Source organism: Neofelis nebulosa, chromosome 8 (assembly GCF_028018385.1).
Source record: "Neofelis nebulosa isolate mNeoNeb1 chromosome 8, mNeoNeb1.pri, whole genome shotgun sequence".
NCBI classification, from domain to species: domain Eukaryota; kingdom Metazoa; phylum Chordata; class Mammalia; order Carnivora; family Felidae; genus Neofelis; species Neofelis nebulosa.
In genome coordinates, this window is record NC_080789.1 from 58,288,161 (window position 1) to 58,306,475 (window position 18,315).

Genomic DNA, 18,315 nt, shown 5'->3' on the forward strand with positions numbered 1-18,315 from the left:
TGCCAAGACAGGTCTGGGCAACATGCATGCCCAGAGGCAGTTGGCTGTTGCTGCAGTGAGAGCAGAAGTCAGACGACACGAGGTGGCCAAGCAGTCTCTAAGCCGCCTCAGGAAGCTGGCAGAGAGGGTGGGCGACCCTGAACTTCGAAACAGCATCCAGGCCTCACTGGACAGTGTGCGAGGTAAGAGAAGGGTTAGCTCCAAACTTGGGTGTCTCGGGGACCAGCAGGGGGATAGAAGGGCTTGCTGTGTCACACGTCACTTCCCAATCAGCCACTTCCTAGTCCTCTAGATGGAGCTGGGACTCGGGGGAAGAACACATTTGGACACGATGGAAAAAGATATGGGAGGTGTCATTCTCCCTCTTTCCCCAATTCTGATCCTTCTCCCAGGGGATCAAAATACAAGTCACTGCTGAGCTGACCTTCTTGGCAATGGAGAAGTGGGTGAGCATGGGGAAGAGAGGCTGTGACAGACCCATGGTAGACTTGGACCCTGCCTGGGGAGTCCAGGGCAGGAAGCAGTATGGGGCAGGAGGTTCTGGGACTGGATAATGTGTCCATTCCCAGGACCCACAAAGGATCGGTGACCTCTTGTTCTCCAGCTGTAGAGAGAAACACACACACATTGAAAATACACCACACAGAGAATCTCAGGCCCCCAGGCACACACTGCCACTCCTACTACATGCTTTGCACAGCTAAAGTGCAAAGAGGTCCCCAGGACTCTTTTCGGTCCCCTCTCTTCCCTATGCCCCTGTTCCTGTCCTCCCCACCACCCCCAGCACACACACCTTCCGCTCTACCTCCTTAGTGCCATTAGAACAAGTGATGACAACACAGGGAGGAAGTGCTGCCATGGCAACACCATCCGCCACATCCTCCTGCCCACCCCAACCTTCAATCCTGTGGTGGGGCCCCAACAGGAACAGCTACTCCATATCCACAAGGCCCCACCACTAGGGAACTGGTGGAACTGAAAGTGGTCTCCAGCCTGTTGTCATCCCATTTACCTCTGAGGTGGCAAAGAACGACAAAAGCCAGCTATGTTGTCCGTGAAAGGTGTCTGGGAAGAGCACATCCTTCATCATATCCTGGTCTCTCCCAGCTGCTCCATTCTTAGCGGCCTACTTGGGGTGGGGGTGGGGGGTCGAGAGGCCATTCTTTCCATCAGGGATACCTCCTGCCAGACTTCTCTGACTGCAGAGGCCACCAGACCGTAACTTGGAGAAGGAACATTTGATTCGGGTTCCTCAGGGGACAGTCTGATCCCCTTCCCGTTGCCTTTCTGAGGCTAGTGCCCCTCTCATCTCCTGTCCCCCCCCCACCCTTTGCTGAGAACAACCACTGGCAGGTGCCTTACCTACAGCCTCAGTGGTGGAAAGACCACATGGAGGGAGTGGCCCCATGGGGCCTCCCAGGGGAGGAACTCCAAGCCCCATCCCAGTAGAAAAGAAAGAGGGGGAGGAAAAAGGTTTAGTCCAGGTAGAGAAGCTCCACTTAGCTCTGGAGAAGGAGGGAGTGAGGAGGGGTGGAGGCTGAAATCTCCCAGAAGGCTCCGCTCTTCATTAGCGAGTTGTTCAACTCCTCTAAGAGTCAGGATTCTGTTCCCACTGAACATAAAGGAAAACTGAGGCCACCAAAGGAAGGAAGGAAAATTAAGGCAGAATCAACAAAACTCCCTCACCCTCTCAGAAAATTCAGAAAAGGCTACTGAAGAGTCTCCTGTCCTGGGAATGGTGTCATCCCAGAGTGGGGTGGAGAGAGGGGGTGCTGACCTCAGGACTGGACCCAAGAGGGATTGGGTACAGGTCTCAGGGAGAACAAAGGGCATCCAGCATCCTGGTACCGCCCCCCCCCTCACCCCCTACCAGGCCAAGCACGCTGTCGGCTCCTGCCTCCTAGAGCCGCCCACGCCAGCACTTATTATAGTCTCAGCTGCGTCAGGAGGGTGGGACGCCAAATTAGGGGAACACTGAGACTCCCCGAGTGGAGGGGGGTGAAGGGGAGTGGGTTGGGGGGGGGTGTCTCCAAGCCTGTGGGAAGGCCTCCCACCACTCAGGCCCATCCCTGCCAAGTCTCACTCAGCCTCTGTTCCCCATGGGCCTAACGCCTTCAGCCTTCTCCCCCGGGTAGAGGACAGTGAGTCGAACTCCAGGGTCCCCGGAAGGGTGGTAGACACAAAGCCGACAGACGTTTTCCATTCTATCTCCTCTTTAACCTTCTAAAAGAGCTCCACCTTGAAAACCTCAGGAGACTGAATGGGAACCCAAAAGATGCCGCCTCCCACCTCAACTGAAGGGGTCCTTGTATTCAGGGGTGCTAAAAACCTCACATGTGGGTAATCAGGTTTGAGGATGGTGCCTTCCTTAACCCCAATCCCCTGGCAGATCCCCCCCCCCACCCGCCATACACACCGATTCTCCTCTCTGCTTATCCCCGCTGATTCGGAGGCACTCTTGGAGCTACGGTTGCTATGGAGACTGGATGCATTTTGGTATGGGGGGTGTCAATCTGTAGACATATTCCTTCTCCTTCCACCTCAAGCTGGAGCCTTTGACTCACTTTTTGGCCTGGGGTCCTGGAGCCCTTAGATCTCTCCCCTCCTAAGGCACCCCCCTCCTTCCTACCCTGCTAAATTCCATGTTTGTCCCCATCCCCAGGGAACACTTTACAAGTTCACTTTGGGACAGTTGGGCTCAAGTCGTGGCCCGACCAATGCATCGCCGTGCGGAGGGTGGGGGTGGGCGAGGCGGCTGGGTGATGGGGGAAGGAACAGCGTGCAATTACCTGGGGGAGACAAGGGGTACTGGGAAAGGGATTTCAGGCCTCCCCATTTCCCTACTTCAACTTCCCCCAAATTGGCAGTGACCCCCTAAATTCGCTCCGTTTCCCCCTCGGACTGTCCACCCACGAACTGATTTTTTACCCTGGTCCCTAAATGACACACCCAACAGTCGCGCTCCCTAACCGTGGTGTGCTAGGGGAGGGGGCTAGATTGTTGGAGTAGGTGAGTCCAAGTTCTAGGAAATCCAGCCCAGGATTTGGGAGGGAAATCCAGTCCTGGATTTTGTACCGCCTTCTCAGACAGCGGAGCTGGTGGAGAGAAGGTTGGGGGGGAGATAGGGTGGGGGGGGGGCGGGGGGCCGCCTCCTCCTCAATGTGAGGGGAGCGCCCGGACACAGCGCGCATCCGGACCGAGCCGAGCCCCGGCGAGCCCCCCGGACCCTTCGCCGGGATCTCACGCCCCTTCCTTCCCAGACCCCAGACCCGTGGGTTCCCACCCCCTAAGGCTTCCCTCCTTCCTCCCCCGCCGGCGCCTGTATCTCCATCCCCAGCATCCTCCCCGCGCCCCTGCGAATCCCCCGCACGACCAGCCCATTAGCTTCCCACCTTCCTACAGACCCCCCTCCCCGACCCCCCTCCCCGGCCCCTGTCCCCTGAGTCCCCATTCCCCGCCCCTGCCTCCCCCGCAGCGGCTCTTCTTCTTCCACAGCCTCGGGTCCCCCTTTTCTGCCCCCTTTTCCTCCCTCTCCCCTATTTGCCCCCACTACTGTCCTCCCCGCCCTCCTCCGCCCATCTCGGCGCCCCCACCCAGGCCGGGGTGCAAGGTCCGGCGCGCCTCCCTGGAGCAGCACCAAGGTCCCGGGGCTCCAACGGGGTGGGGGCGCAGGGCGGGGAGCATGGGGAGGGGGCGCCCCGTGTGATGGGAGGGGGGCGCAAGCGGAGGCGGCGGAGGCGGCGGCGACAGCGGAGCCGGGCTGGGGGCTCAGCGGGGTCCGGGGACTGGGGGCAGCGAGCAGGGCGGCCCCATGGCTGGGCCCCCCTGAGGCAGTCCGGGGGAGTCCCCTCCCCTCCCCAGCTCGGGGGTCTCGGGGCCCCATGAGCCGGGGCGCGGGCGCTCTTCAGCGCCGGACAACGACCTACCTCATCTCGCTGACCCTGGTCAAGCTCGAGTCGGTGCCTCCGCCGCCGCCTTCTCCGTCTGCGGCCGCAGCCGGCGCCCCCGGGACCAGAGGTGCCGAGACCGGGGATCCTGGCAGCCCCCGAGGCGCGGAGGAGCCGGGCAAGAAGCGGCACGAGCGTCTCTTCCACCGGCAGGATGCGCTGTGGATCAGCACGAGCAGCGCGGGCGCCGGGGGCGCCGAGCCCCCCGCCCTGTCCCCGGCTCCGGCCAGTCCGGCCCGCCCCGTCTCCCCCGCTCCCGGCCGCCGCCTCTCCCTTTGGGCCGCCCCTCCGGGGCCCCCGCTCTCCGGGGGGCTGAGCCCTGACCCCAAGCCCGGGGGCGCCCCCACCTCCCGGCGCCCCTTGCTCAGCAGCCCGAGCTGGGGGGGGCCGGAACCTGAAGGCCGGGCTGGCGGCGGCGTCCCAGGCTCGTCCTCCCCGCACCCGGGCACCGGCAGTCGGAGGCTCAAGGTGGCGCCTCCTCCGCCGGCTCCCAAGCCTTGCAAGACCGTGACCACGAGTGGCGCCAAAGCCGGCGGGGGCAAGGGCGCGGGTAGCCGCCTGTCATGGCCCGAAAGCGAAGGCAAGCCCAGGGTCAAGGGGTCAAAGAGCAGCGCGGGGACTGGAGCTTCTGCCGCCGCCGCTACCACCGCCGCCGCCGCCGCCGCCGCCGCCGGGGGAGGGGGAGCGGCAGCCACGACCTCTGGTGGGGTCGGGGCTGGGTCCGGAGCCCGAGGGAAGCTGTCCCCTCGGAAAGGCAAGAGTAAGACCTTGGACAACAGTGACTTGCACCCGGGACCGCCTGCTGGTTCTCCTCCTCCGCTAACCCTCCCAGCAACCCCGGCTCCAGCCGCTGCTGTCACCGCCGCCTCCGCGCAGCCCACTGGGCCTGCACCTCCAATCACTCTAGAGCCTCCAGCTCCAGGGCTGAAACGGGGCCGGGAGGGGGGCCGAGCATCCACTCGAGATCGCAAGATGCTCAAGTTTATCAGCGGCATCTTCACCAAGAGCACAGGGGGGCCTCCTGGCTCCGGGCCCCCTCCCGGACCCCCGGGCCTGTCTTCTGGCAGCGGGTCCAGGGAGCTGCTGGGCGCAGAGCTCCGCGCCTCCCCTAGTGAGTAGGACCAGGGCCTGAGAACAGGGAGGGGAGGGCATGTGGAATGAATGCTCAGCTTGGGGTGGAGGAGAGGTGTGCAAGATTGAACTAAGGAAGCTTCTCTCTTGGGTGGGGGGATGAACCAAATTCACTCCACTTCCAAAGACTAAGGGGTTCCTGAAAGGAGGTGGGTAGCTACCTTGTGCGACCTGAGAGATGCCTTGATTTCAGAGGGACTCAGAACACCTCAGAGTTTTTTGGGAAAATAATGCCCTTGGTCGGAGTGACTGTAGGAAATCGCTCCCAGAGAAGGCTCAGACCCCACTTCCAGTCTCAGCTGGACTCTGGGAGCGTGGGAACAGAGCTTTGCCTTGCCCGGAGGGATATTGAAGGGGAAGGGAATAAAGCAGCCTCAGTTTCTCTTGAGCGCTTGGGGCAGGTGGCAGGAGAGTGACCTTGCAGGCAGCTGCTCGCCAGGGTTAGGTCTTCCCTGGGCTGAGACCAGGCTAGTGAGGCAGAAGGGAGGGACTCTAGTTTCTTTCCGTGCAGTGAAGGTGGATTGGGCAGTACGGGAGTGCGTGGGGGCTGAAACGTGATGAATACTTGAACATGAAGTGAGAGGGGGCGGATGGGAGGCCTCACTTCCCACAGCCCACCCTGTCCCCAGAGCGGCGTTGAAACCCCCAGGGGGCTGCCCTGGAGTGACTCAGGGGGACGGAACTGCAGCAAAGGCAATTTTTACCCCCCAGAGACTTGGGAGGGGGTACCGAGAAGGTACTGGTTTTTTTCGGGGGAAGGGTGTCTTTATTTATTTATTTTTATTTTTATTTTTTTCTGGAAGAAACAGGCTAGGGACTCTTGGTGCGGCTCACACTCCCCGGAGGGGAGGCGGGTTCGGGAGCGGGGGCGGCCCCCGAGGTTTGGCTCTGGAGCGGGTGGGAGCAGATGGCTCCGGATCCCAGAGTTCCCGCCGCAGCTGCGGCGCCCCGGGAACGTCCGGCCAGTGTCAGGCGCGGGGGCTGGACCGGCGGGCGGAAGGAGCATCGTACCCCCGCCCCCAGGCCTGTGGCTTCTCCCGGCCAGGAAACTGAGCCCTTCCCCACACTTCTTTCAGATGGTGCTTGTGGGGAAGGTGTGGGAGAGGGAAGCATAGACAAATCCAAGCTCCACTGCTCGGGCTGTAGGAAGCTTCGGTCTGGGCCACCATGCTGTTGACCTTGAAAAGGGGGAGGGACATCCCTCAGTTTCTCTCTTGTGAAGTGGAGATTGAGGAAGACCCACTCCCTTCCATGTCCCAGCCCCTCCTCCCAGGATCTGCCCGGGAATCCAAGTCAGGCCGGCAGGGAGGAGACCCTCTTCCGTGCTTCCACAGGGAAAAACCCACCACTGTCAGAACCCTGGTCCCCCATCTGGGGCAGGGACTTACGTTTGGGGATGTGCTTTAAGGGAGATGCCAACTGAAGTATTTTTGTCTAGCTGGCTCCGTTGCTAAGCAACCACTGAGCGGCAGCAACAGCTGTGGGGAGAGCAGCGGCTAGGATGGGAGGACTGGGGACCACTCTTAAACCTAGCCTTTCTACATAGTTCTCCGGCCCAGCCAGAGTCCGGGGGGTTAAGGGAAGCTGAAAAAAGAGGAGGGGTGGCTGAGGGGTGGGGATGCTCCTGGGCCTGGAACATCCTCTCTTATGGCTCCTTTCCTATTACAGAAGCTGTGGTCAATAGCCAGGAATGGACTTTGAGCCGCTCCATTCCTGAACTGCGCCTGGTAGGTAACCTAGTCCCTTAGTCTGTCTGAGGGCCAACATCCCACCCACCTCACTCAAGTCTCTCCCCTTCATCTCTTCCCTTCCCTGTCTCTGTGGGAATGGGGAATAGTTTTCCATTTCTCCTGAGATCCTGCCTTCGTAGCACTTTCCTGGGGCTTGATCTATCCTTACAACTTTTTCTTCTCTAGTCTCTTTTTTCTTGTTTGTCCACGGCCCTCCTCCAGGCTTCTCCTCATTTCTGGCATCTCCCCTTTAGCTTTTCATGTTCTGTTACACAGAATTGGGTAAAACTCTCCAACCAGTGTCTAGGGCTGTGACGTGACCCCCCCCCCCACACACACACACACACAGTACTGGGTTGCTGAAAATCTTCAGCCTGTGGTCCACTTTGAGCTTGGGATCCTTTCTTACCATGCTCATCTGATCTTCCCGAACGCCCTCACCTGACCCACCATCATCTGGTCCCTGCTGGCTCCTGCTTGGATGATTTAACACTGCCAGTCTTTGAGTTCTCTGGAGCGTTCAGGCCCAAGCATTTGGCCTCCTTTTAATCCTCACCATCTCTACTCCACAATCTTGTTCTCAGGGCGTGCTGGGCGACGCCAGGAGCGGGAAGTCATCGCTCATCCACCGATTCTTGACTGGCTCATACCAGGTGCTGGAGAAGACAGAAAGTGAGTTCTCAGGAGCCATAGGAAGCTAAGGCTTTGGGTCAGGAATCCAGGATCAATGACTAGGCAGCTTTGGAGACCTCTGGAGGAAAGGATGCAGCCATAATAGCTAAAGTACAAGAAGCATGGGGAAGCTTCGTGACCTGTGACCCCTGACCTACTACCACTTCCAACCCTCCCGGACAGGTGAACAACACAAGAAAGAGATGTTGGTGGATGGACAGACTCATCTGGTGTTGATCCGAGAGGAAGCCGGGGCACCTGATGCCAAGGTGAGAGCTAAGGTGTTGGGATAGGCAGGCTGACTGGGGTCGGCAGGGGCAGAGAGAGAAAGCTCTAGTTCCCCAGACCTCCCTGGGCATCATGTCCAGAGGAGTGGACTTGTCTGACCCTCCCTTTGCTCCCTCACGCCCCGCAAGTTCTCAGGCTGGGCAGATGCTGTCATTTTGGTCTTCAGCCTGGAGGATGAAAACAGCTTCCAGGCCGTGAGCCGTCTCCATGGGCAGCTGAGCTCCCTTCGGGGGGAAGGACGAGGAGGCCTGGCACTGGCACTGGTGGGGACACAAGGTAAGGAGGCTCTGGGGAAGCATGGCTTTCAGGGGAGTCCTTGAGACGGCTGCTGAGGTGCTGCCCAACATAGGTGAGAGCATGGTGAGGTGTGGAAATGGCCCCTGGGACTGCAGTAACCCCCTGGAAGGAGGCTGGTCTCCAAATAAGGGAGCCATTAAACCAAAAAACCAAAGCAAGCAAACAAAAACAAAAACAAAAACATCCCCGGGTCTGAGCAAAGAGGACTCTTCAGGAAGGAAGGGACAGCTATCACAGCAATCTCCATTCCTCTGAGATGTCACTCACCTTGTGTTCTCACACTGTCATTTCCTGTCACCACCCTGGGAAACAGAAAATCTCAGGCTCCGGTGCGGACAGGAGCCTTCCACCTTTCCCTTGCTTCAGCTGGGTCAGGCGGACACCTTTCAGAGGAAGGTATCTAACAAAGAGAAAGCACGAATGAAATGATGGCGAAAATAAAGGGGGCAGAGAATTTTTATAGAATTGTAAAATTCTCACAGAAGTGATTCAGAGGCGCTCAGATGCCACCATGGCCCCATACCCACCGGTATTGAGCTGGCAGGACTTTCTGTCTGGAGGCCTATGCTGCAGGGGCCTGTTTCCACCTGCTGCTTGCCTCCTGGTTCCTTGCTGCTGAGGGAACAGTCTACCTGTTGCCCGTGGACATTCAGCCTTTTCCTAGTTCACACACCAGATGACCTCCCACTCAGGTCAGGGCTCACTGGGTTTGCAGGGCAGGGCGATGGTCACTTGTGAGTCTCAGCCACTTCAGACCTTGTCAGGAAACTCTGCTCACCTCTCGAGTATTCTTTGAAGACACGTGCACAGAGCTCACCCAGCCTTCTCATACCGCAGCTGGGCTTGTGAGCCAGGCCCCGCATTCGAAGAGGAGGGAATATTCTCTCATAACCTGTCCTTAGTGGGCCCAGCCTGGGACTGGAGCCAAAGGGAAAAGAAAGTAGGAAAAGTGGCGGGAAGGCTCCCTCGTCCGATCCTGCCCCTTTCCTGTCCCCTCAGACAGGATTAGTGCTTCCTCCCCTCGAGTGGTGGGCGATGCCCGGGCCAGGGCTCTGTGCGCGGACATGAAACGCTGCAGCTACTACGAGACGTGCGCCACCTACGGGCTCAATGTGGACCGGGTCTTCCAGGAGGGTGAGCACGGTGACTCCCTGGACACGTGGGAAGCCAGGAGCTGAGGGCCTGGGGTATTCTTTGGGCATCGAGGCCGCTCCCAGTGAGTGACGGGAAATTAGCCTGCATGGGAGGGAGGAGGGATCAGAGAGGTCAGAGAAGGTGTGCTTAATACCCACATGGTCTTTCTGGGCTGAATGAGCTGCTCAGGCTACAGGTGGCATGAAGGCCATGGTAAAGTTGGCGCCGGTGTTATCTCCTGGGGAGTTCTCAAAACTGGGCAACAGAGGCAGGGGGTCTTGGGTATCTGCCCCGTTCGTGCATCCTTCCTCTCCCCCTTCCTTCAGTGGCCCAGAAGGTGGTGACCTTACGAAAACAGCAACAGCTTCTGGCTGCCTGTAAGTCCCTGCCCAGCTCCCCAAGCCACTCAGCTGCTTCCACTCCTGTAGCTGGACAGGTGAGTTGGGGTTTCAGGGTCCACAGCTGGTAAGATGCAGAGGAGGGGCTGGTGATCCAAGAACAGGTACAGAGGACCTAAGGAGGTGGGGGAGGGGGACAAATGGATATGGCAGTGACACATTTTTTAAAAAGGGCACTGGGCTGGAAATCAACCAGGTTTGAAACGCTGTAATGTCCTCGAGCACCCATACCTCCCAAGGTTTCAGGAAGATCATACGGCATGATACTTGCAAAACCTAAGGCACTATGACAGTGAGGAGTTTTATTATTAATAATAATACAAGTAAACAGTGATGAGATCAAGGAGTGTCTCAAATCCCTCATAACTAGATGTAACTCTAGCTTGGTGGGGCGGGAGCATCTCAACTGTTCTGCTGACTCCTTCATCGATCCCCAGGCTAGCAATGGGGGCCACACTAGCGACTACTCTTCCTCCCTCCCGTCTTCACCCAATGTTGGTCACCGGGAGCTCCGAGCTGAGGCAGCTGCAGTGGCCGGATTGAGCACTCCAGGGTCCCTGCACCGGGCAGCCAAGCGCAGGACCAGCCTTTTTGCGGTATTGGACACGATGACTCCCCCATCCTCCTGTTCCCTGTTCCCTGCCCATCTTCCCTGGTCCCTAGACTCCTCTGTCGGGCCCATTTTCATCGTCTTCCCCATCCTTCCATCAGTGGATCCCTCTATCCGTTCTCTAACTGATGCCAATAACCATTCCAGAATCGTCGGGGCAGTGACTCTGAGAAGCGCAGTTTGGACAGTCGGGGAGAGACAACAGGGAGTGGGAGAGCCATCCCCATCAAACAGGTGGGTGGTCCAGGGGCTGGGGGCAGGCTGGGGCAGGTAGCTGGTCTTGACTGGCTTTCCTCCCACATGTCTCTTTCCGTACTCCAGAGCTTCCTACTGAAGCGAAGTGGCAACTCCTTGAACAAAGAATGGAAGAAGAAATACGTGACCCTGTCCAGTAACGGCTTCCTACTCTACCACCCCAGCATTAATGTGAGTGGCAAAGATTGGCTGGACCACACTGGCTGGCCTTGGACACCCTTCCGCCTCTACCGGTCTGCGCTCTCACACACGTAAATGTCATTTCTGGGCAAGCCCTGGTCCTGTTCTCTTAAGTTCAGCAGCCATGTGTGAGGCATCCACCATGCACCCATGCTGGAGATGGGAAAGTAAAGACATCTCCCCAGGGACTTGCAGTCTAGTGGGAGAGCATGGAGGAAGGACCTCCACTGGGTCTGCCATCCAGGGAATACTTTCTGGAGGAGATAGTCGCAGGCCAGATCTGTTGGGCCCATCCCCTAGAAGCTCGTCCCAACACAGGCAGCCCCCAACATGGTGTCCCCTCTCTAGGACCTCTCCAGCCCATACTCTTGGCCACTTCCCAGCAGCACCAAGGACCTCAGCCTTTCCGTACTCTCAACCCCTGTCCCCCTCCAGGATTACATCCACAGTACCCATGGCAAGGAGATGGACTTGCTACGAACGACAGTCAAAGTCCCTGGTAAAAGGCCCCCAAGAGCCATCTCTGCTTTTGGCCCCTCAGCCAGCATCAACGGGTTGGTCAAGGACATGAGCACTGTGCAGATGGGTGAAGGTCCTGGTGAGTGGTTCTCATGACAAAGAAGCAGGAGAGGGGCCAGAGCTGGGGGAGAAGGAGGAGGAAAGTGGGGGGCTGGGACTGGGTAAGCGGGAGGGTAGGTGATAAAGAGGGACTACATAAGGAGTGGCGCCCAAAGACAGAGGGGCTCGCTGAAGCTTTATCTCATTCCCCTTCCTACAGAAGCCACCACTCCCACCCCAAGCCCCAGCCCCAGCCCCAGTTCCTTGCAGCCACCACCAGACCAGACATCCAAGCACCTGCTGAAGCCAGACCGGAATTTGGCCCGAGCCCTCAGCACTGGTCAGTGAGGACCCACCCTCCATCCACTGTCTTCCAGATCTGAATGGGATGTGGGTGGGAAATGAACTTGGGGTAGAAGCTGGGAGGCTGGAATCAGTGCATGAGTGGATACACTGAGCATCTGCTGGGTGCCAGGCACCAGCTCAGTCATACTATGATTATCATAGTGGTTAAACACAAGTGGGTTCTAGAGCTAAATTGCCTGAACTTAAATCCTGGCTTGCCACTGGGGCAAGTTGCTTGACCTCTCCATGCCTCAGTTTCCTCATCTGTAAAATGGGGATAATAGATTCTATCTCAGAACTTGCTTTGAGGCTTAAACAAACTGAGAACGTTGTCCAGCACATAGCCAGCCATCAGTATTTGGAATGTTTGGAGGTATAATATATGTACGTATATATGTGACAAGTAAATGGTAACAAATCATCCTCACAACAACCTTGTCAGGTCAAGATTGTTATCCCCATTCTAGGGATGAAGAAACTGAGGCTCAGAAGATTAAGTGACTTGCTCAAGGTCTCAAGGCCAGTCAGTGGCAGAGCCAGGATCTGAGTGCAGGTCTGACTCTAAACCACTCATCTGCCCACCTCCCCAGGAATGATCAAGGGGGACCTCCTGGAGAGGAGGGGGACCAAAGCTAGTTCAGGGGAGGAGACAGGCTATGGAGAAATCAGGAAATCTGTGGAGGGGGCAACTGAGGTAGCTGTGTCCCCCTCCCTAAGACTGTACCCCATCTGGAGACCTGAGCCCCCTGAGTCGGGAACCCCCTCCTTCTCCCATGGTGAAGAAGCAGAGGAGGAAAAAGTTGACAACACCGTCCAAGACCGAAGGCTCAGCTGGGCAGGCTGAAGGTGAGGCCCTGGTGGGCAGCTCCACTCCCACCCTGGACCCTCACCCCCAACTCCAGATCCCCGGCCTAGCTCCTTCAGGAGGAGGAAAAGTGCCTGAGCTGAATGCTTGACTATCATAACCACTTTGCACATAACTTAGTAAGAAATGGATAAAGACCACTCAGCTCCTGTCCCTCCTCCCGTTCGCCAGATGATGCCTTTTACCCAGTAGTTCCCAGCCCTGCCACTCCCCATGCCAATGTCCCCCATTAGTCTGTAGCTCCTGTCACCTCTCTTAATGACCCTCTGGTTTCTGTTCCTGCCCTCAACTCCACTTGCCATCCCAGTCCTTGCACCCAGAACCCCCTATGGTCCCCAGTGACTCATCACCTGGCTTCAGTGTCCCCCAGTGACTCCTCAGCTGCTGGACTCTGCGCCCACCCAGCCCCTGTTCCCCATAACTTCTCATGGTCACCAAACTCTGCCAACAGCCCTTGACCACAGTGATCCACATTCCTGCTCCCGGTGACCTCCCCAGACCCCTGAGACTCCTCTGGAACCCCAGGACCTCCTTGTCCCAGGCCCATGACTCCGCTTCTGCCCCCTCTCCCTGTGTTCACTCAGATCCCTTCCCTTCCCAGAGACCTGGCTCCTCATTGGTCATGATAACTGGTCCCCACGCCCTGCTCTCTGCTGGGTGCTCAGACCCAGGTTCCAGATCTGCCTACTCTCATGGCTCTTGGCTTCTGCTCTACTCTGCTCCGGGGCCACTGACTTTAGTTCTGCTTTCTCTCCCCATCTGTCTGTCCTGCTTTGTCTCTGGCACTCTGTCACTATTTCTCTCCATCTCTCCATCTGCCTCTCTTTTTCTCCTTTCTTGGTCTCTTTCTCTGTTCTGCTCTCCATTCTATCTCTATCTCCTTCGCTTCGGGAAACCAGCCAAGCGCAAAATGTGGAAACTAAAATCCTTTGGTAGTTTAAGAAATATTTATAAAGCAGGTAACAAGCGGGGAGCTGGGAGGGGCGCTCAGCTGGGGTGCAGATGGGTGGGGGTGCCCTTGCCTTCCCCTGCATGTGCTCGGGCTTCCTGCTCTCCCCCACCTTCTGCTTCCCCAACCCCTCTGCCCCACTCCCAGGGGCTTGGGATGGACATCAGGGAGGAAGGGTTTGGGGAAGGCAACCCCTGTTTGAACCCTGTCCCTCATGACCCTCATCCCATCCCCCCACCCAGAGGAAAACTTCGAATTCCTGATCGTGTCCAGCACTGGTCAGACGTGGCACTTTGAGGCAGCCAGTTTTGAGGAGCGGGATGCCTGGGTCCAGGCCATCGAAAGTCAGATCCTAGCCAGTCTGCAATGCTGTGAGAGCAGCAAGGTCAAGGTAATGGTCGGGGTGAGGGTTGCGGGAGAGCAGAGATGAGTGTCTCAAGAGTCTGGAGAAGGGCTCAGAGGGAGAGTCAATACAAACCCCAACCCTTTCTGCAGCTACGCACAGACAGCCAAAGTGAAGCGGTGGCCATCCAGGCGATCCGGAACGCCAAGGGCAACTCTACCTGCGTGGACTGCGGGGCCCCCAGTGAGCGCAAGGGGGCAGCGGAGGGGTCTGGGAGGGAATGTGATTCGCTGGAGTTGGCGAATGCTGCCTGTCCGGCCAGAAGCCAACCTCTGCCCTCCCTCCCCAGACCCCACGTGGGCCAGTTTGAACCTGGGCGCACTCATCTGCATCGAGTGTTCTGGCATTCACCGGAACCTGGGCACACACCTGTCCCGAGTTCGTTCGCTGGACTTGGACGATTGGCCTCGGGAGCTGACCCTGGTGCTGACGGCCATTGGCAATGACATGGCCAACCGCGTGTGGGAGAGCGACACGCGGGGCCGCACCAAACCCACGCGGGACTCTTCGCGGTACGTGTGAGGGAAGGGGGTCGCTTAGGGTGTGCGGATCCCGAGAGGTTTCGCCGAGGAAGGAGCAGAGGTCCTGGGTGACGGTCCCTAGAGCCCTTCCCGTTCATCCTTGGTCTTGCAGGGAGGAGCGGGAGTCATGGATTCGCGCCAAGTACGAGCAGCTGCTATTCCTGGCGCCGCTGGGCACTCCAGAGGAGCCTCTGGGCCGCCAGCTGTGGGCCGCGGTGCAGGCCCAGGACGTGGCCACCGTTCTCCTGCTTCTGGCCCATGCGCGACACGGGCCCCTCGACACCAGCGTAGAGGACCCGCAGCTCCGCTCCCCCCTTCACCTGGCAGCCGAGCTCGCCCACGTGGTCATCACGCAACTGCTGTTGTGGGTACGTGGGGGTGCTGGGGTGGGGAAAGGGGTCTTTGAGAGCTCCGCCTAGGAAACAGCCAGGCGCGGGGGATCCTGGAAGCGGGCCTGGAAATTGTGGTGAGAATGTCTGCGAGTGTAGGCCCTACGGGGACGCTTGGTGACGCGGCCGTTTCTGTCCTCTAGTACGGCGCCGACGTGGCCGCCCGCGACGCACAGGGCCACACGGCGCTGTTCTACGCCCGCCAGGCTGGAAGCCAGCTGTGCGCCGACATCCTTCTCCAGCACGGCTGCCCGGGTGAGGGCGGCAGCACAGCCACCACCCCCAGCGCAGCCACCACCCCCAGCATCACCGCCACGCCCAGCCCCCGCCGCAGGAGCAGCGCCGCCAGCATGGGCCGTGCCGACGCCCCCGTCGCGCTGGTATAGTTGCCCAGCGGGAGAGACACCCCCACTCCCACGCGGGCCGGGCACGACCACACCGGGTGGACCGCTGGACAGATGCACCCACTCACCTCTCTAAACCGCACCCCGCCCCACGGGAGCACTTCTTTCCCCCACGAGGGCACAGCCCCCACGCCTCCCAGAAGACACAAACTCACCTCCCTCTCCCCAAAAAGGCATGGAGACCCCAGCTCAACACGCCCCCTTTCCACCGTTTCCACACTTGGATTGCGCTGGGTCTACCCACTGGGTGTCTGCGGAAGCAGACGCCCTGTCGCGGTACCTGCAGCAGGGAGCTTGGCTATGCCCGCTCGCGCCCCCTAGGGGTGGAGGGGGGAAGACCCAGTCCTGCTTGTGCTCGACAATCCCAAGGCTGGAGCACAAACCCAGGCTGGCTCCTGGGGCGACGCCACGCCAGGGGGAGGGGTTAGTACGTGGGAGGGCTAGCCCCGGGACTTGGGGCCAATACCCGGGCCCCCACCTCTTCCATGCTAATCTCACTGCCCAGTGAAGGGGGAAGGGCAGCGAGGGGCAGGACCCCTGCTGCCCAAGGGGGTAGGGGGGTCCCCAACCCTTTCCGTGAAAGGGACCATGAGGAGTGGAAATCAGGACGTCCCCCCACACCCACCCATGGATGGAAGCTAAAGGGCCGGGGGAGCCAAGAGCTTGGGTCCCTCCTCACTACTATCTTGGGAGGGAGAAGAGAAGGAGCAGAGCGGGCTAAGGGGACTGGGGAGGGACCTTGTAATTTATTGCTTTGTTCCCCAACAAGGGGGCAGGGGCGGGCAGGGGCTCGGGGAGGGCGTTTCCGGGTAGGGGAAGCCAAGGGTGGGCAGAGGGTGGGGTGGGGTGGGGGTGCTCTCGGGTTGTGAGTGTCTGTGACCGTGACTGCGTACCTGTGACTGTGCAGCGCCCGTGGTGATCTGGGGTAGGGGGCACCCCTACAGTGGGACCCCTCCCCCACTATTCTTCCTGTCCAGTCCCTCCCTTCCACTGGAGCAGCTCCAGACCCGTCCCTCAACCCCATGATCCCTCCCAGCCAGGGCTAAGAGGATGTGAAGTGGCTGGGAGGGTTACCAGGCCTCCTTCCCCATCCCCAGAAAGGGGGTGGTGGGGTGGATTTACCTGGCCCAGCCCTGCCTCCTTTAATCAATCCAGCCCTTGGGCCGTCTGTGTCAGTGGTTTCCGGTCTTTTTTCTTTTCTTTCTTTTCTCTCTCTCTCTCTCTCTCTCTCTCAGCTAAAATATTTTTCAAAGGACCAGGTAATTTTGGGGAGGGGAGAGGGATGGGGGCAGGGGGAAAGGCCCCCATCTCCTCTGAGGCAGGTGGTGTGAATCTTCTTCAACAGCAATTAAAGAGGAAGTGATTTTGTCTAGGGGTTGAGCTGCTGGTTTGTTCTCTAAGAGGCGGGTCAGGGAACGGTCTTGGTCAAGGTTGGGGAACTGGAGGCGGGAGTGGCCCAGCGGAGGGTGCCTCTGCCAGGGCTGGTGACAGGGCAACATCCAGGCACGAGGTGGCAGGTCAGATACTTCATCATGTGGTGGAAGGAAACAGGCAGGGCAGAGCCACAGTGGGGATCCAGGGAGCAGAAAAGTCAATGACTCCCAAGATGACCCTGTTTCTGGGAAGGAGCTGCCGTGCGGAACTTAGGGGACTCTGAGGACAGGGGAGAGGCTGCTTGGAGAGGCGAGCAGAAGGGGTAGCTTTGGTTGAGAGCAGGAATCTTGGAGTCAGATCTGAATTTGAAACCAGGCCCTCCACTTCAAGGCTGGGTGGCCTTGAGCGGGTTACCTTGGTGGCATCTGTTTATTTGTAACCTGAACAATATCTGTTGAGAAGGACCTGGTAAGGACTCCAGCACTGTCCGGAGAGGATCACCCTAGGTACCTGATACCAGAGGTAGAGCTCATTATAGTAAGGACCTGGGGACAGAGGTAGAAAGTCTGTCTCCCAGCCAAAGTCCCCGGTGTCTGCAGACTCCATGCCCAGCTGCTGTGGACATCTGCCCACCTCCATGTCATCTACAGGGCCACTGAGGCCCCAGCAGACTGAGGCCAGTGCTGCCCCAACAGCTGCAGTTCTTCTGGTTCAGCGTGTAGCCAATCCTGTTTGTCACACGCAGCAGAAAGCATTTGCCCTGATAGAAGGACTAGGTGGAGTGGTGTTGGGCCGGCAGCCAGCGCAGGTTGGGCACAGCCACCGCACGTTGTCATTCAGTCAGTGGCCCCGCCTCTTCTGGTAGAGGCCCCTTCCCCTCAGTCCCACGACGACGTTGTCATTCAGTCAGTGGCCCCGCCTCTTCTGGTAGAGGCCCCTTCCCCTCAGTCCCACGACGACGTACAGCTACAGGTGTGCCATGAAGCTAACAAGGTGTGGCTGCAGCGGCAGGTCCAGGTCCCTTTCACGTGGAGGCACTGATTCTCCAGGATTCTAGGCCAAGCGATCACCCAGCACAGCAGCCTGACACAGGAAAGGTGAATGCAGGGTCGCAGGGGCAGTGACAGGTGCAGATGCAGGGGCATAGTTTGGGAAGGCAAAACGAAAGGAAGAGGGGAAAGTAGCAAAAGAGACTCAAACAGGAACGCCTGGCCTGTCTGTCTTTTGGCTCAGAGACCCTGGACTCCCGCGCTCCATTTCCACTTTACTTTTTAGTGGCAAAAACTCACTCCCTTCCTCAGAAGCTCAGTGTGAGAGAGTATGAATGAGGAGGAAGTAAGGACCCTGGAGAGCATGAAATCACCACAGGGAACCACGGGCGGTGGGAAGTTCATTTCCAGCAGGTGGCAGAAGGTGGTCAAGGTGTCAGCAACTCCCCGCAGCAAATCCCAACACTAAGTAATCCACTGAATTCTTTTTATCATGGGCTGCGTCTTTGGCCTTGTGGGAAAAGTAAAGGGTGTAGTGGATGGAATGACAAAAACGTCAAGCCCTCCAGGCTGTGCAGAATAGGATTCTAGAAGGAGACTCCCCGGGGTTGTGGGGGTTGAAGGGGAGCTGCTGCCCTTTTACACCCATGCCACCTTCCCGGCTCACCTTGGGTATCCTCACCTGGATTCCTGCTGTCCCTCCCCATCCCCTCCTGGTTGCTATCTGCCACACATCCCACTCGCCTCCTTTTGGTTGCCTTAGCACAGCTGGGGCAGGCCGACTTTCTCCATGGGAGTTTCACCAAAAGCCAAAGGAAAGCAAAAACGAATTTACTGTTGAAGGTACAAGATGATTGAACCTAGCGATGTTTCCAG

The 18,315-nt window shown here is 58.5% G+C and overlaps 1 protein-coding gene across 4 annotated transcripts; it reads left to right on the top strand.

The window, feature by feature from the left end:
• The first annotated feature begins 22 nt into the window (after positions 1-22).
• On the top strand, positions 23-16,448 carry AGAP2 (ArfGAP with GTPase domain, ankyrin repeat and PH domain 2). 4 transcript variants are annotated; one of them, XM_058742209.1, is made up of 19 exons: positions 23-182; positions 6,747-6,805; positions 7,393-7,480; positions 7,664-7,749; positions 7,897-8,044; positions 9,065-9,199; positions 9,526-9,635; positions 10,035-10,193; positions 10,355-10,441; positions 10,529-10,633; positions 11,078-11,240; positions 11,421-11,540; positions 12,263-12,391; positions 13,310-13,369; positions 13,602-13,750; positions 13,855-13,945; positions 14,052-14,274; positions 14,396-14,651; positions 14,816-16,448. In XM_058742209.1, exons 1-19 carry the CDS (start codon positions 23-25, stop codon positions 15,056-15,058), a joined length of 2,571 nt encoding a protein of 856 aa, XP_058598192.1. In that variant the 3' UTR covers positions 15,059-16,448. The 4 variants fall into 4 exon arrangements, with proteins under 4 accessions (XP_058598192.1, XP_058598193.1, XP_058598190.1 ...); XM_058742207.1 differs by lacking the exon at positions 23-182 and adding an exon at positions 3,117-5,058; XM_058742210.1 differs by lacking the exon at positions 13,310-13,369.
• The last annotated feature ends 1,867 nt before the right edge of the window (positions 16,449-18,315 follow it).

What these genes read in the sequence shown, in the direction of transcription:
- AGAP2 (XM_058742207.1), top strand. Translation starts at nt 3,882, where the DNA reads ATGAGCCGGGGCGCGGGCGCTCTTCAGCGCCGGACAACGACCTACCTC. An exon ending in GGCACTGGTGGGGACACAAG is followed by an intron (nt 8,045 to 9,064) that starts GTAAGGAGGCTC and finishes CTGTCCCCTCAG; the next exon opens with ACAGGATTAGTGCTTCCTCC. An exon ending in GTGAGAGCAGCAAGGTCAAG is followed by an intron (nt 13,751 to 13,854) that starts GTAATGGTCGGG and finishes CCCTTTCTGCAG; the next exon opens with CTACGCACAGACAGCCAAAG.